General features: G+C 36.2%; 1 protein-coding gene across 1 annotated transcript; it reads left to right on the top strand.

Annotated features, from left to right (window-relative positions):
- The first annotated feature begins 11024 nt into the window (after nt 1–11024).
- LOC103715103 (vesicle-associated membrane protein 724) lies at nt 11025–17642 on the top strand. The gene is made up of 5 exons (XM_008802630.5): nt 11025–11482; nt 13017–13158; nt 13262–13382; nt 16929–16991; nt 17061–17642. Exons 1-5 carry the CDS (start codon nt 11263–11265, stop codon nt 17217–17219), a joined length of 705 nt encoding a protein of 234 aa, XP_008800852.1. The 5' UTR covers nt 11025–11262; the 3' UTR covers nt 17220–17642.
- Nucleotides 17643–17694: the final 52 nt, after the last annotated feature.

Genomic DNA, 17694 nt, shown 5'->3' with positions numbered 1-17694 from the left:
AGAAAAAAGAGTCCTATTATGATTAGAAAGAAGAATCCAACCAAAATTGCGTTAGGACGGACCTCACATTATAAATAGAAGCTATGTACTTCTTTTTTTTAAGAATCAATGAAAGAAAAGGAGATTTAAAGTCCTACTTCCAAGATTTCTCCATCTTCTTCCAGTTTTTTGTTGAGAAATTTTAGTTAAGCGAGTTGAAGTAAATTTTTCTTCTCTCCGATCAGATCAATTTTATCCAACTTTTCAGAAAAGTAGATGCTCAACCAAATATAAGCTATTCTGAAATATATCATTTTTTCATAGTCAACTCTGCAAAAAGTACTTTTTCGGGCATCATATATTCAAGCATCAACTTTCGAAAAAAAATATTCTTTTTATGAACTAAACGACTTTTTATCTAATCTATCCTTTTCTATCCATTCCATTCCATGGTTTAGAATTCCATACCGCCTTTGACTGCTTCGTCCATCATTGGTAACTTACCTAAGCTTCCTTCCAATAAGGAAGCCTAAACCCGAGTGATTTATTATATAATACTAGCATTAATATAATCCACTAACCAGCGACATGCTGAGGTGCTGGTCTTGGGCAAGTGGGGCATATATATTACTCAAATGATTGATGTAAAAGTTGAAACCTTCTAGAGAGTAGTTTGGCTCGTAGTCACAGGTTAAATCAGTGGAAGAGTTGGAAAACCGGGCAAAGAGTTCCTTGGCATTTGCACTGTAGTTGGCATCTTCTCTTGGTTCAAATGGATGACTTTGAGAACCAAGGTTTTTGTATCTTTTTTTTTTTCTAGTTAAAAATGACTAAGTTGTTCCTTAGAAAGTAAGTTCTGGTTCCTTGTCTCTTAATATTAAGATTTAATGACTCAGACATTCAGGAAATGCTACTCTTACTTCTTCTTCTTCTTTATTTTTTTTTTTCCTGAAATAAATATATCATACATATCAAATACGGATACATTCAAAAAAATCAAAAAATAACAAGTCTCGAATTACATCGAGTAAACTCTTCTCTTCTAGCCACATAATTTTTCTAAAATGGTTGGCCATATAAGAAAGTATCCAATTTACTGTCTCGTTGGCTTTATGATAAACGTGCTTTGTCTGCATATGATTATTGGATGGTCCGCGAATAGGTTTTCTTCTATAGCACATGCAATGTGATGGGGCAAGTTGGCCATGCACTCATACCCAAGGAGGAGACCAAAGCGTCAAAAAGGCTGCGATAACAGCACAAAGCTTACTCAACAAGTGGTGGGGCCCGGGGTGGGTGCAGCTCACATGGTCAGTGGCCAGAATCCACGGGCAGTGGCCTTTGGTTGGATTCCACCTTCCACCTACCAACCATATCTTATCCGTTGGTTTGGTGAAGATTGGCGTGCTGATACAGTGGACCAACTCGTCATCCATGTTCCAAAACTCCAAAGTAGTCTCTTGTCGCACATGCACCGGATATCAAATGATAAAAGGAACCATGGAAGGCTTTGCCTGCAAGTAACCATTTTCTTTGGGCATGATTAGGAATAGTGGCTTTTTAAGCCAAATATATCTTTTATGAAGCTAATAAAGCTGCGAATTGTATCACCGCCTATGTAGCCAGCTATACAAATAGTACTATATGGGCTGAGAATAAGAAGCTGCCTTTGGCACTTCGAGATATTTTATTTTCTAATTTTATTATGTGTATTCGTACTCGTCAAACATAAATCGCCCTTCCTAGCAAAAAAAAAGATGCGGACAAGAGTGCTACCTCTTATCAGCCTCTCCCCATTGGATTTCCAAATCCTAGATACTGTTTAGAAAATAGATCATAATATCCATTCAAATTTATTTTTATATTTGAATCTATCTAAATATAAACAAAAATATTAGCATTTAACTAATATCCATATCTATAAAAGAATGAATATTGATATGAATAGACAATAACCCGATTTGCATCCAAATATATGATTATATTTATAATTTTATTTAGTTTTATATAACACTAATATTTTTTTAAAAAATAAATTATTATATTAATATGCTGTTAACTTGATTTATCTTTTACTTAGTAAATTTTTTTTTTGATTCTATGAGCATAAAGTTAAATTTTATCCAACTTATATCTGTATCTATTTAAGACATATGAATATGAATTTTTGTGTCCGACTAATATTCATATATGTATTCATCAAATAAAATAAATATGAATATGGATATACTAATATTCAATCCGATTCAGCTCTAATATTGATGCAACTATTGGTTCCCAAATATTGTAAGTGAAAAAACCTATGACCTTTCGCTAGCATTGACATGCGCAATGCACGTGACCGTAAATGGTTAAGAAGAGAGAAGGGGCTAAATTTTTTTAGCATTGTAGATATATGTAGTGTATGGACTAGGAGTGCGTGAAATCCGACCCCAAAGAATATTCATTACAATAGCAGAATAACATTATTGAAACCACTTACTATGTCATATATCAAGACTGTTTGGTTGCTGATCATCTTAAGGTTGGAGACAAGTTATCCCATTAATCCCCAAATAAGGTTACTTTTTTCAAGATTAAAAATAGCCGATGAATAACAAAAAAAAATTATAGGCCTCTACCTAGTAACTAGAAAGTTCTAGGTTCCATTCTTGTATAATATTTCCGAAAGTTTAGACATGGACAATTATATTACTGGTAGGGCTCTCTTTCTCTCTCTTTAAAAAAGAAAAATCAATCAAATTATAATATTATTTCATCGGCGATGATGTAACATTTGCTCTACTTTCTAAACTTCTTGTCAACTTCTCTCTCTTACTTTGTTACCTAAAATTTATCCCACAAATCTTCAAAAAGTGGGTGGTCTTAGCCCATCATTATAGTTCTTAAGATTTTAAAAATACCCCCGCCTGTCATTCCCAACCATCTTGCATGCTCGGGCATTCGCAACGTCAACCATTGGATCACATCCCACACATATCTTAAAGTATCATGAAATCCTTCAATCATCCACTTATGCAGATCTTGAAACGACAATTGTGCGATCCAACAGTGTATTCATGCAAAAGAAGGTGAATTCTTCTTTCATGTGAAAGAAACAACCCCCGCCCTCAAAAGAAATCCTCAAAAAGATTATTTTCAGCTCCGTTTATTCCACCAATCGATCCCTATAAAAATCTCCCCCCACTCAATTTCATCATTCTCTTTTGGAATAAATCTTTTTCTCTCTTCGATATCTAGGCTGCCAAAGAACCTGTCCAAGAGTTTCAGGTCAATTATTCTTATATGGAAGGCAATGAGGTTGAAGATTCCCAAAATCTTTGGAAGGCCAACAATCATAGATAGATGATCTCCCTCCTCTTTAATTACACCTCCTTTTTGTAACTTTTGATTATTGATAATGATATTTGGTCTCCCATCTTAACAAAATGAATGAATTTTTCGGAAAAAAAAAAGAATGAATGAATGAATCAGCACTATAAGAGTACAAGAAGCTGACATAATTAATGAAGTTAAGATTACGTAAAAGAACAAGAACTTGAATGTCCAAGTTGTCTACATAGACCAATGCTGGCTATATATGATAAGAGCATAAAAGTGCAATCTTCATACTATTTTAATTAGTACTTTAGCTAATCAATAATAATAAAATTGATTAATTAAATATTTTATTTGTGTTTGAGTGCAAGTAATCCAAGCGCCCATTTCCAGCCGACAAAGTAGCCGCACCGAGTCCAGCTACGTCCCAGTATAGCACAGCAGCGCTTCACGCCCAAACAGCAAATTCTCAGCATCCGTGCCGTCCATTAGATCACCTTCCAAATCAGCCCCGCATCCAAAGACTTTACAATCTCCCTGCATCGCATAAACCCTCTTCCAGATTAGTTTTTTTTTCCCGTCTCAGCCTGTGCGAAAACGAAGGAGGAGCAATGGTCCCCACGGATCCACGTCCTCCGATCACAGCTCGTGTCCGTGATCAATTCCCTCCTTCCCATGATCCCAGCCTCCACCGAGCCTGTGATCCACTTCTCCGCGATCCGCCCAGCCATTGCATCTCATCCCGAGTGATTCCAGCGTCATCCCGCGGCTAAAGAAGGAAGTCCACGTTCCCAGGCTCCAGCTCCCTTCCAGATCAGCGATTCTGCATCCCCCTCTTCCGGATCCCCAGCATCCAAGCTTCCGGAGCGGATCCACGTCCTCCTCCCAGCCTCCCGCTTCCATTCCGGCGTCCACGAAGCTTCCGGTGATTCCTGCCGTCCGCGTCTCCTTCGGATTCGAAATTCCCAAATCCCGGATGACCCCGCCTTCGCCTCTTCTTCCGTCTGCATTCACTAGCGTCTACAATCAATGACCCACTCTAGCCCATGATCCAAGCCATCCTCCGCACCGGATTCACGTCTTCTTCCAAGCAATCCTGCGGCCAGCTCCATCGATCCAGCCGATCCCATTCATTCCGCCCCAACGATCACGCATGCGTTCTTCCTTCTCTCCACGCGAAATCATGGATCCATCGCTGGCTGATCTCTGGTGGGGATCTATAAGAGGAGGAGAAAGAGGAGGAGGAAGGGAGGAGGTTCTTGGCTGGTTAAAAAGGGGAGAGATGAGGGCTCTGTTTTGAAGGGAAGAAAGGCTATGTTTTCAAAAGTGAGAAAGAAAAACGAAACAGAGCATGGCTCTGTTTTGTTTGAAAAAAAAATAAAAAAATAGGGGAGAGAGATTTCTTGTTTTTCTTTCTTTTCTTTATTTTATTTGCAGAAGAAAGGCAGCATCATGTTACCAATCTTCAGTTCTACCTTTGTAATCAATTTATTTTTATAAAATATATCATTTCTCTTTCATACAATCCTTGTTCTAGATTCAGTTTAATTTCCGCTTTTTATGCAATCTTTTAATTTTTCTTTCATGCAATATATGAAATTTTCTCTCATGCAATCTATGTTCCAGGCTTCAATCTTCTTAAGCACTGTTTTCATCCATGCCAAAGTTTTCTTTTGAATAGTTAAATATTTCATTAAATTTATAAATGCTCTTCGATTCCAATTATCTGTCTTTTCGTTATTTTCAAATAGAAAATATTTTCTGGTAGACTAGAGAATCATTCAACATCCCCGAAGTAAATATGTTTTTCTTCTTATTATTAAAAAATCGGCTTTGAATCCGAATTAACGTTTTGATTTTTATGCAACTCCAATCGCCTCTCTGTGGATCGACCTCTTACGACCACTATTCTTCGAGTAGAAAAGATAAGAGTATAATTAATTTAAACTTTGTTTGTCGGTTGTAACAACGATCTGTTTAGTGTATTTTCAGGTAAACAGGAAATCGACAACAATATATATCTAGCTAACAATCCACTAGTTAGCTTCCTAAAAAATTTTGCAGTCTTGAAGAAATCTCCCTTGTAGTAACTCAAATGCCCTAGAGAGAAAGCAAGACCGACGAATATTGGTCTGATCTAGGAAATAAGGATCTTCGAGACTTTTTTGATCCCCATATAAGATACACCTAGTGAAAGTTATTCCTAGGTTTTTCGGTGTTTAGCATGCTGAATTTTTTTTTTTTTTTGAAAACCATGGCTGAACCTGATCGGGTTGCCTACGTACCCCTTCACAAGGGAAATCAAGCCACACGTAGTTCTTTTAAAATTTTAAAAATACAGCGGAAAAATGAATCAAACAATTTAATTCATGCATGCTTACAAGATCAAATCTAGAAATCAGCACATTAAGAACACATAGGATTATGCCGGAATTGTTTAAACAATTATGCTAAACTTTTATGCATGATTAACTATCAGATCTGAAACTTAAGAACTCTATTCCAATTAATCTCCGAATATCCATCGAATGGATTCTGGAGATATCTCCGTGAGGAGCTCCAAAAGAGGGTAAAACCTCGAGAAATCGGACCTAGATCTTGACACCATAATAAATGATTAATGCTAGATTAATACCTTTTATGATGGATGAAAGTTGTGAATCTGATTCTTGACTTCGCAGCCACGCACACGAATGGCCTCTATGAGAAGTACACGCGAAGTCCTGAAGAATCTTCTTCCGCAACAGTGCTAGCAGTTGCAGAACACTTGAAAGCTGAAATCTGCCCGTCGGGCTTCAATCAACTCTTGATCAATCGTCTTGAAGCAGATGGAGATGAGGTTTGTAAGGAAAGTAGAGGACTCAGATCTGATCTTGAATCTTCTAGATATTCACCCTGAAAACCCTATCTAAAATGGAGAAGAAGAGGAAGAGGAGGCGGGTGAGGAAGAAGGCTGCAATGGATGTGTTTTTGGTGCCCATGTTTGACCCCTTTTAATGGCCTCCGAATTTTCATTCAAAATTTGAAATTTATTTTCAGAAAACCTCTTTTAGTTCGCACATGCAAAGAAATAGGAACAACCCAAATCAGATCTCAACCAAATCTGATTTAAATTCAAATTTTAAACACATGTGCAAGAGGGAAGGAATTTGAAATCCATGCGGCAAGGTAAAACATTTCATAATTTCGAAATCACCTCTTGAAATTCGAATTTAATCCATTCAAAAACTCATACGCCACCTTGGCTGATGGTTTGAGTGATTAAAATCATTTAACACATTGCTTAATGTTTGAATTTAAATTCAAATAACAAACAATGTCGCCATGTGTCAAGCAATGGGTCCATGTGCCATGCAATAATTTTGGTTTATTTAAAATTCATGAAATCCAATTCCATGTCACCAATAATTGCCACATCATCTGAGCCTAATCCCCTTGGGTTGCACCTAATCAAATTTGGTCAAACTCGAATTAAAATAAAGCAATTTGGTTGAACCCAATCTAATCTGGTCAGATCCTGATTGAGCTCAAATTGAATCCAATTCAATTTTGGCTCATGCAAACTCAATCAAATTGAATTAATTACTTTGTGTTGGACCTAATCTAATTAGGTCAATCTCCAATTAGGAACAAATTAATTTAAAATTAATTTGATCAGCTTAAGTCCTTTTTGGTTCTAACCTAATCCAATCAGGTCAAAATCCTGATTGAGCCCAAACTTGAATCCAATTCAATTTGGCTCATCCTTAGCACAATTACTCAATCAAATTAAGTTTATTAGTAATTTAATTACTAATTAATCCTTCAATAATTACTTTAATTATTTTATAAGATAATTTGCCAATCAAATTGACCAAATTATCCCTGAATGATTCTTAATCATTCATCAGCTTTCTTGATCAATTAGGAATCTTCTATGCGTGTGACCTCATAGGTTCGAACCTAAGCCGGTAGTATAGGAACAATTTTCTACACTAATTGATGTGACCATCTAGCAATGGTACCTAACGTTCGGATAGGCCGAATATATGCGAAGCAAATATTCTGGAACCCTGAACTATGGTTACTGTATAATTCAATTCCTTTGACTCCTAATGCCAGGATGACTTAGAGCTCACTGTCAACCCTATAATTAGTACATCCATTATGTGATTAACTTTAGATATCCCATGACTCCTCACTGGGATTACCCTGGCCAAGGTTTTGCTAAATTAATCACAAGACATTATCTCCTATTTTCAGGAGGGGTCAATTCCATCTTGACTCACAACTGACTACGCAAGTACTTGACTGCACCCAGTGACCTTCCGTCACTGAATTAAAAATTCAGGTAGTCCGGTACCAAAGTACAGTAAGTTGCTTGCTAGTCACAGGTTGCGGTCTCAGGTCAGAAGGCTAAACTTATACCCATATCCACTCGGAACATCTCTCGACAGTAGAGCGTTTCGGAATTGGTCACGTTCAGTGAAATGTACTCCTACATTTCACCTGTGTGGCATACCAGTGTCTCCACACTCCTTGGTTAAGAGGACAACCAACGTATATGTCACACAACGACCTAATCTCGATAATGCTGTCGTCCTAGTAACAACATATCATTTGGTCGTGAACAAGTTTAAGGACTCAAAGATAAATCCTCCTTTATCATAACATAAGTCCTAAGGACTTCATCATATAAGAGTTCATTTGAAGATGAAATGATGAATAATGCCAAATAACACTTTATTAATTTGTCAATTCATTTACAAAATTCAATCATCAATATGCTGACGATTGACATTTAGGATACAAATCCCAACACCTAGGACATCAGGAAACCCTCCTAGGATACCTACATTGCTTATCTCAACTCATCTTTACCTACCTTTCCATACGAAAAGGTGATATACAAGAATAACAAGATCAGCACTTTAGAAATATTTTGCATGGCATCATGTTTCAAGGTGTATCATAGATCCTACTAGAAAGACATCCATGATACTTAAAATGGTAGATTGGGCAAGGAGCGAACAAGCTAACCCAAAAATATGTTATGTTTTGCTCAAAATTGTATGCTATATGTGTTAGCTTAGCCCACTCTATAGCAGAATCAAGCTTAAAATGAAAATCTAGTAAGATAATGATGTTATAATGGTTATCTATTATACTGTTATAACACACTTCTATTAAGTATCATGCCAAAGAAAAAGTCATAAAACATGATAGGGCAAGTAAAACTTAGAAGTTTGGCATGTTTGGCTATGAATCTTCTTGAACTGATTTGAATCCGTCGACTGACTTTATCATCTTGACAAGCTGGCATCTTCACCTTTATAGATGTTAATTTGATCAGTATGATCATTTGATAATTGACAAACCCTGCATCCATATTCCTAATTAAATTCTTTCTCTCTTTTTTTTTTTTTTATGTACAACAGAAACTTGAGTGGTAACCAAATGTGAGAGAGAATTTATATATCAAGTCATACAGATTCATACTATATATAAAAGCACTAAATTTTTTGTTTAAAAACGATTGAAATCTTTCAATGCTATTAAAGAAATTCTAGTCATCTGAAAGACTCTATAAAGCATTCCTAATATGACAAGATTACAACTTATATTTCAGCCACTTATAATTTAGAAAACATTAGAATTTAATTGAAAACCATGAGATATCAACTAAGCTTGAAAATATCCTTCTCAACAAGTCCAATTTCATTGAACTCTCATATTTTGATGAAGAGTTATGCCTTCCTAAAAAGATTAACATGAAATTTAAATTACAACTTTTAGTCTCTCTTTTTGACTCATCACCAAGTGCAGTCAAATATCTATAATGGATCTTAAAGATACGTTTTCAAGAAATCTAAGATTATTTAATACCTGATACTTCTGCAAGAAATCTAAGAAATCTAGATTGCACCACTTTAATCATTTGATCTAACAGATCTTTGAAACTTATAGTATGATATTTATTTTAGAATTATAGGCCAATAGAATCACATAGGTCGATCTCCTACAATCTTCAATAAGTATATATTAAACATTCTTATTTTCAGAGCTATAACTTTAACTCGAATGTCTCAAGATTATGATCAATTAAAAATTTTGATTATCATTTTTCCTTCAAGACATGCATTTGCTTGTATATATAAACCAGTACTTGTATGAATAGCATCATGTAAGTGCAGCATGAGAGTTTTGTTCCAAATGTCGTAGCTTGTTATACAAACAAACGGAGTTAGATTGGTTACTTAAAATAGTAATAACTACTCATAGTAATTGTATGACTCCTGAAGTGCACAATATCACTCTTCTAGAATTAGTACAACGATGTAAATAAAATTATAAGCATAAACAACTCTCTTTTTTTAAAAATAACATTAATCTATAAAGTTCATAACTAGTGAGGCATTATATAAAGATTTTACTTATTTAACAGACAATTTAGAGGCTACATATGAGATATTGGAGGAACCTGAATTTAAATTAGAGGCTACATAGTTGGTAGCCATCATTCCTTCTTACATTTTTTCCAGAAAACTTTATATATGAATTGATTAAAAATATATATCATGTGCATGATATACTCAAATATGTAGCTTTTATAGATGACATGTCATTGCTAACTATATAATCTACAAGCCAAAATATAGATTATTATTTCAACTATTCTCGAGGAAGTGTATCAACTTGGGTAGGATATAAACTACTTATTCGAGTTTGTATCTAAACTACTAAGCTTAAGATCTTAAGACTAAATTGATACAAAACAACTTTTAGTATTCATCCAACACTGCTGTTAATCAATATATATATATATATATATTTTTCACAAATATCCTAAATGGATAGGGTGCCATCTAATACTCCTTGATTTATTTTTTTACCCATACATTATCAAATTTAATAACATTTTTTTTATAATAGAAATGATCCGAAACTACGTACAATCTATAGATTGTCACATATACGTGTATTTTTATATTACTAATTATGTAACTACAAAAGTTATTCAGATGCATTTCGCTTGATACACATATGTGCATGCTTTTTTGACACTAATAGAAAACTTTTAATCATATGAAGTTACGAATAACCATGGTATGTTGTACCGTAACGTATTGGACGGTACCGAACATTCCGTATTATACTCTTTCGGCACCAGTACTGATATCGATGGCGTACCGATATTCAAAATGCCAGGCGTACCGCGTAATGTACCTTACTGACACTATACTAATATAGTACCGGTATGGAGTCCGGTACCGATACGGCAAACGTTGCTAATAACTCAAATTTTATCTCACATAGATTGTGCATCCAAAGATATTTGGCAAGCACATATACCAAAGTGTGTCTCTTGGCTTCTTGTACCGGCTGTTATTTTAAGCATAGGTAGCGGTCGCTCCCTATTTCGGTCCGAAACGCTACCAACTGTGCCGATTTATTCCTTTCGCTCCGTCTGGCCACCATCACGTCGTCAACCTCGGAAAAATTAAAAAAAATAAAAAGAACCGGAATTTCCACCCTCCCACGCGTTTCCCGAAGAGCCAGCTGCCCCGAGCAAGACACCGAAGGGAATCGTATCCAATGAAAACATGCCACGATGCAAAATCAAGGGCAATAGGTCCGCGTGCATCCAGGTGGCAATCAATGAATCTCCAAAATAATATGTCCCCTGTTCGATTTCGAACAGAAAAGAAAACAAGCGGAGCATCAAGTAGAGTGGGAGCTCCGCTGGAGTGGGGCCGGGGTCGCCTGAATCCGCGACCTTTGCTTCCGCGTCGCAAAAAGCGAACAAGAAAAGGAGAAAAAAAAAGAGAAAAAGCGATTTGCAATCGAGAAAGAACCCTAGTTTCCTGATCGAAAGTTCCAAATCCAAACCCTAGGGATTGGAATTTAGATACCCTAGTTCTTCTTCTCGTTCTTTACTTCTTCTTTTTCTTCTGGCTCCATTGCTTGGAGTTCCGATTCGAGGAGATGGGGGAAGGGGAGGAGAAGGGGGAAGGGGAGGAGAAGGGGTGGTTTATATATAGCTTCGTGGCGAGGGGGACGATGGTGCTGGCGGAGTATACGGAGTACACCGGCAACTTCCCGGCGATCGCGGCGCAGTGCCTCCAGAAGCTGCCCTCCTCCAACAACAAGTTCACCTACGCCTGCGACCACCACACCTTCAACTTCCTCGTCCACGATGGCTACGGTATTATCCCAAAAGAGCTATCCTTACCCGTCTATCCGGGAAAAAAGTGGACATTGTTGTCGTTGTTGGTGGTCCTTCTTTGATTTGTCGTGGTTTTCTATTGGATCTCATAATTTACTTGTTAAGAATTCGGAGGAACACTGGATGGTGAATCTGATTGTAAAAATGTGAACTTTTCTTCGTCTCTTTTTCTCGTTTTTTCGGGGTTTATGTTCGATCTTTTCAATTACATTCTGAGAAAAAAAATGCGAACTTTGTTTCTCCTTTTTATCATTTTTGCAAACTGTTCGTTCTTTTCTTTTCATAGAAAAAAAGTGAATTTCTATTCAACTTTTTACAGCTCTGCGGATTTTTTGGGGCCGGGAGGGGGGGGGGGGGGGGTGTGGAGAGGAAGAAGACTTAAGGTTACACGGATGGGATTTATGAAAAGGTAATGGAAGCTGTTAATGTTTATGTTTGGCAAATTAGGATTCATTAAGCTGACCCCAAGTACTTGGGATAATGTTGAATGGTCATGGTTAGATATGAAAGAAAATATTAAAAGAATTATTTCTTAACGTTTTCTAATATGCATGTTTCATCCAAATTTCAAACTTCCCAATTAGTTTAAAGGTTTTAGAGAAATGATGTATTTTAATATTAACATTCTTGACCAACCTTTGATAAGAGCAAAAGCTCACTTCCAACATTATCGTAGTGATTGAACTCATTGTTGGATGAGTCCAGTCCTCTACCATTTTTAAAATCTACAATTAAAAAATATTAAATATTCAAGTGGCTAATGCATATGCAACTTGGGTACGTAGCTGATATGGATGCCAGGAGCTAGATGCAAGTGTCTAGGCAACACAACTTTGCCAGCATTGCAAAACAAACCTTATAAAAGTCCGCATGCAAATTCTAGGAGGAATCATGTGGTGTATATTTAGGTTTCTAAGTGGCTTACTACTGACTGCATAAGTGTTTGGAAGCCATAGATCAAAAAAGGGAGGCCCAATGCACATGGCTTCTGCTGCTGCGGGGTCTGAGGAGGGTCAGATGTATGTAGCCTTATCCCTACATATGGAGAGGCTGTTTAGGTGTTTCAGATTCACGATATCTAGGTCATGATGAAGCAACCTTATCTTTGTGCTTTGGCTCACCCTACTGGACACCATAGATAGGTTTTGCAAATTTGAGATGTTGATTTTGATAGAGATGGAAATTGCAATTCTGTCAAGGTTTCTGGATGTTATTTAAGGGTTTTGTGTCGGGAACCAAGAAGGATGTTAATTAACTTTATAGTGTAAAGTCAGATCTAACATGTTATTAAAACTACCTTTGTTATTTTCCATTGAGATTTGGCTTCTCCTTGAAAGTAAAGAACGGTCACTACTCTTGCTCATACATTTACTTCAGATTTATCTATTCATTTTAAATCTCAGTGACAGAAACTTTTCTGCGTTCTTCAAAGAATGGATAATGATCTGATAAACAACAGAAGATGCAAAAGTACTCTTGATAAGGAGGTGTCACTGTTATCTGATTTTTGCAGCATATTGTGTTGTTGCAAAAGAATCTGTTCCAAAGCATGTCTCAATAGCCTTTTTGGAGAGACTGAAGGCAGACTTTAAAAAGAGATATGGAGGTGGTAAGGCTGATACAGCAACTGCCAAAAGTCTCAACAAAGAATTTGCGTATGTTTGTTGTTTTCTGTTTTTTTTTTTTAATTTTGAAAACACACTTTTACCCCTTTTTCTTCATTCATTTTCAGTAATAAGCTTGGGCTCTATATTGCAGCCCAGTTATAAAGGAGCACATGCAGTATGTCATTGATCATGCAGATGAGATAGAGAAGCTTTTAAAAGTGAAGGCCCAAGTATCAGAAGTTAAAAGTATTATGTTAGATAATATAGACAAGGTATCTAATTTCCTTTCCACATTTTCAGTGTTCAAGAGTTTTCATATACATCTATCACAGTAGACATTAATTTTCCTAGCATATGCACTGCTCCCGGTTTATAAATATAGTCATTGTTGTAGGTGTTTGATATAAATGTCTATATCATGATTCACTAATCTTAGTATGAAATTTATGATGTTTTTAGTAATAAGATTTAAATATGCTGATTTGTTTAGGGATCTGCGCAAGTTATATTATTTAGGCTTTGCCGGTTTGCCCTTGTCTTTCGTCTTACTGCTTAAACCAATCACTTAATACTTCTGGTTTCCAACCCAATAGTGGTTGGAAATTAAACATTACAAATTTACTTAGTTCAGCCTTATGGATCTTCCAGTGAGATGTTGCCAACCATGCAATGGTAATCGAGGAGTTGGAAATTAAGTTTGACACTAAAAGCATTATTGTTATCTTAGATGTTGATTTCTTTTTTTTTTCTTTTCTTTTTGTTGTGTGTTTGTTTGTTGGGGGAAGGGGTGAGGGATCTATATAGCACAAATGGTTATTTTGGACAAAGTTGATTGAATCTATTAAGTTTGTCAAGTTTGATTCTAGCTATCTGCCAATGAGTTGTTGCCAACCATGCAAGTGTTGTAAATATGGTGAATAACTGTGAGCTACTAAACTATGAAATGTTATGATTAGGATTTTTTTTAATCAAAAATTTATGTAACAAACTAAATGCAGTGATACGATAACATTCCATATTTTATAGAATATTGTTTTTTTTTTGGCTAAAGTAGAAAATTGGATTTTGACCAAGCCAGTAATTTAAAATACCTTCACACCTGCACATGAAATGCAAGTGCAAAATGACTAATAGTGCAGCAGTATTTACTTTAGACACAATTGACATAAAACATAGGGATTGTAAGCTCTTAACCTGATTTTGGTTTCATTATGAACTAAATAGAACCCAATTAGTTTCTCTTTGTGCTTCTTCTGCAGTCATTCATGTGAAATTGGAATGTGATGGGTTCCGCCATTCCAAAATAGGAAGTTTCAAATAATGCAGAAAAAATTGACAAAAGTAACATCTGCCCTGTGACTCAAAATAGTGGTCAACTTTGGTGATCACTGGCTGCCAGAGGAGGAATAGCTGAATAGGTATTGTTCAGAGTTCAGACCATGAGACAGCAACTGATGACCATCTCATTGAGATTGTGTCTATCAAAGTCTTATGGTTGAGAGTGCTCCCTCATGTTCTAGTGCTTTTACTCACTCTACAGGCTGTGGTCTGTAACAACTAGCATATCCTATCAGGAAAAGGAAAAAAAAAGCTTAATCTGATAAATTTACTTCCTGATTATTTTTGTCTTTCTTGGAGAGTGTTGCTATTAGTATCATGCTCTGGTAAAGGTTGCTTGTGAGACAGTCATTTAAATGAGCATCCCAACTTTTCCTGTCCTGACATTTAAGGTACTCTTTTTAAATTTGCATGTAATTCTTATATAAAACACAACAATCTGGCCAGAATTTTGATTTCAAGTCATTACCAGTAATATCCTTTATATCTCTTTCTCAACCTTGCTTTACTGTTGCTCTCTTTCCAAATCAGCCTATCTCAACATCAGGGAAGATTTGCTTGATGCCATGTATTATTATTCAATATAAGTTTCTGTTCGAAGAGAATGACTGATTTCAGTCATTGAAGTCTTGGCAGGAGATCTGTGTTCCTTGGTACTTCCTAGTCGGCCATATATTAGTTCAGATCTGATGGTTCTCTTTAAGAATTTGGATGCCTTTTGATAGACAGGATAGTATAAAGCTAATTGCTGTTGGTTTTCCCAGATGTTTGGAATTTGCGTAATCTACTAAGTTAGAAGTATATAGAATTTACATGTGAAAAATTTGCACTGGAACTTCATAGTCAACAAGTCTCATCCCATCTATTTTGGCTTTTGTTTGGCATTTATTCCTATCAACTGCTAAGGACCTTTTCAGTGAAAGCTAATTCCAATTCTTTTTGCATGATTTTAGTCGAGATTTTTTTCCAGTTTCTTAATTCTGCAAAAAACTCCTAGCGCCTAACCTTACTTCTTATTATTGGTACTTGTTTTGGAAATAGAAACTCTCAAGTGCCAGCAACTTGTGAAACAACAGTTTGATTGGTCTCATTTGGCAGGAAAAGGACTGATAGCTCTTGCATACTAGGGTGGTTCTTTTAGGAAGTGGAGGTAGAGATTTCTCTCAGGGATAGCTCATGTTTTGTACTTCAAAAACAAATATATTCTATATTGCCAAACCCTGTCTTCAACTTTCTTTGAGCTTGGAAGTTTTACACTTGTAGCAGAAATCAGGAACCTTCCTCCCCTATCACATGAACTTGAAACCGTATGCAATAAGAGAGGTCCCTTTACCCTCAAACTAGCTTTCAAGGGTTTGATGGTGGCCCCCTCACTCAATGAATCTTCCTGTCTGATTGAACTTGAACCTGTAGCTTTCAAGGAATCTTCCTGTCTGATTATGTACATGCGTACACAATCAGACAGGAAGCTGGTTTTAAAACATTCTTAAACTTTGATGTATTGAACCTTCATCTACTATAACCCACGTATAGAAGGGATGAGGCTTGTTGGTTTAGGCTGGTTAGAATTAAAAGTGGTCATGATTTCTCTAGTGACATTATTTTCATCGAATCTGGAGTTTAGAAAAGAGCAGCACATATAAAGTTGCAAGCATGCTAGGAGTGATTTGGGAAGAATATACTTTAACTATTCAGATTCAATAATCATGCCTATGAGGAAGGTCATGTGATCAGTAATTAGTTTTCCAGGTTTCTCAACAATACAGGATGTAATGACCAGCAAGAGAAAGTTCAAGTTAGCAGAAGCTCTATCCTACTAATTTTCAGTAATTTAATTTATGAAAAAGAAATAACAGAGTTGAAGAGAGAAGAAAAATGAAAGATAAGCATCGCTTCTTTTCAACTCTCCCTTTCTCCTTCCTGATATAGTTGAATGCCTTTTTTGCACACATAAATGCACTCCCAAGCAAGGGGCTCAGCTATCTTTTAGTAAAAAATTGCATTTTTTGTAAGAAACCAGAACCTATAGAGCAGTTCGTCTCACTCAAGGGGTAATGCTTTGCCTCAACCCCAGGTTTTGCAGGTATATTTGTTTATTGATTAGCTCTGATAGGGAGTTCCCTTTACATCTATGTGAATAATGCCATTTGTCCTCTAATCCTTGCAAACCTTAGCCATGATTGGTTAATTTTATCCAGTTGATGAATGTCTTTCAAACATTCATGTAACTTTTTGGCCATTTAAAAAATGGCAATTTTGATAGGTAGAGTCATCTCCTTGGCATGATAAAATAATGGCGGCCAGTAAAAGTACATCTAGGAAGAATGATAAAGTAGACTTTTTTTTTCCTTTCTTTCAGTGCATGTCATGTAACGTTTTCTTTTTCTTCCTTCTCCAAATCCTTGATGAAGTTTTTCTACTACGGGACATAAATTTGTTCAATTTTTTATTGATGGCTGTGCATTTGCGACACCTTCCAGGCTATGGACCGTGGAGAGAAGCTGAAGGACCTTGCAGACAAGACTACAGATTTACATTATCAGGTATCCAATTCTGTTGTATCTGTTGTCCTCTGGAGACCATACTAAATATGTCCATTCTTCATCTTTTAGGCTCAAGATTTCAGAAAACAAGGAACAAAAGTTCGTAGAAAAATGTGGTTTCAGAACATGAAAATCAAGTTGGTGGTTCTTGGGATCCTCTTGCTTCTAGTCCTTATTGTTTGGGTGTCTGTCTGCCAAGGATTTGACTGCACCAAGCATCACAACTAAGAATTTTGGAACCGCATACAGTGAAAATTTATATGAAGTCTTCCAAAGGATTGAGCCAGAAACAAATGAGAGCTTGTTGAAGTTCTAGCTATTTGCTAGAATTTGTTTTAAGTTGTGGTCTTCGATGGTGTGAGTTTCAATCTGTTTGATCCATTCATGTCACCAACATAGGCCAATAGAATATGTGCAGTTCAGTTGGTCTCTCATGTGTTGTTGTTATTAAATTTCAACTAGCATTCAACTCTCATTTTGGCTGCTTTATAAGATGCTGTTACCTAGGTGGGAAGCTTCAAGCTTCTCGTGCAGGAGTTGCTGAGATTATGCAGTTTTTAATCTCTATTATATTGTAGATGTGACCTATTCCTATGCAACATGCAAACTGCCTTAAAACTTATATTACAACATTTTCATTGAGGGTAGAAACATATTCGTGGATATGATTATAGTGCTGGAATGCAGAGTCATTAGAAGCTCT

The sequence above is a fragment of the Phoenix dactylifera genome, chromosome 14, assembly GCF_051530095.1.
Source record: "Phoenix dactylifera cultivar Ajwa chromosome 14, Ajwa_hap1_PhDact_Kaust_v1.1, whole genome shotgun sequence".
Classification (NCBI taxonomy): domain Eukaryota; kingdom Viridiplantae; phylum Streptophyta; class Magnoliopsida; order Arecales; family Arecaceae; genus Phoenix; species Phoenix dactylifera.
This window is presented reverse-complemented; position numbering and strand designations above follow the sequence as displayed.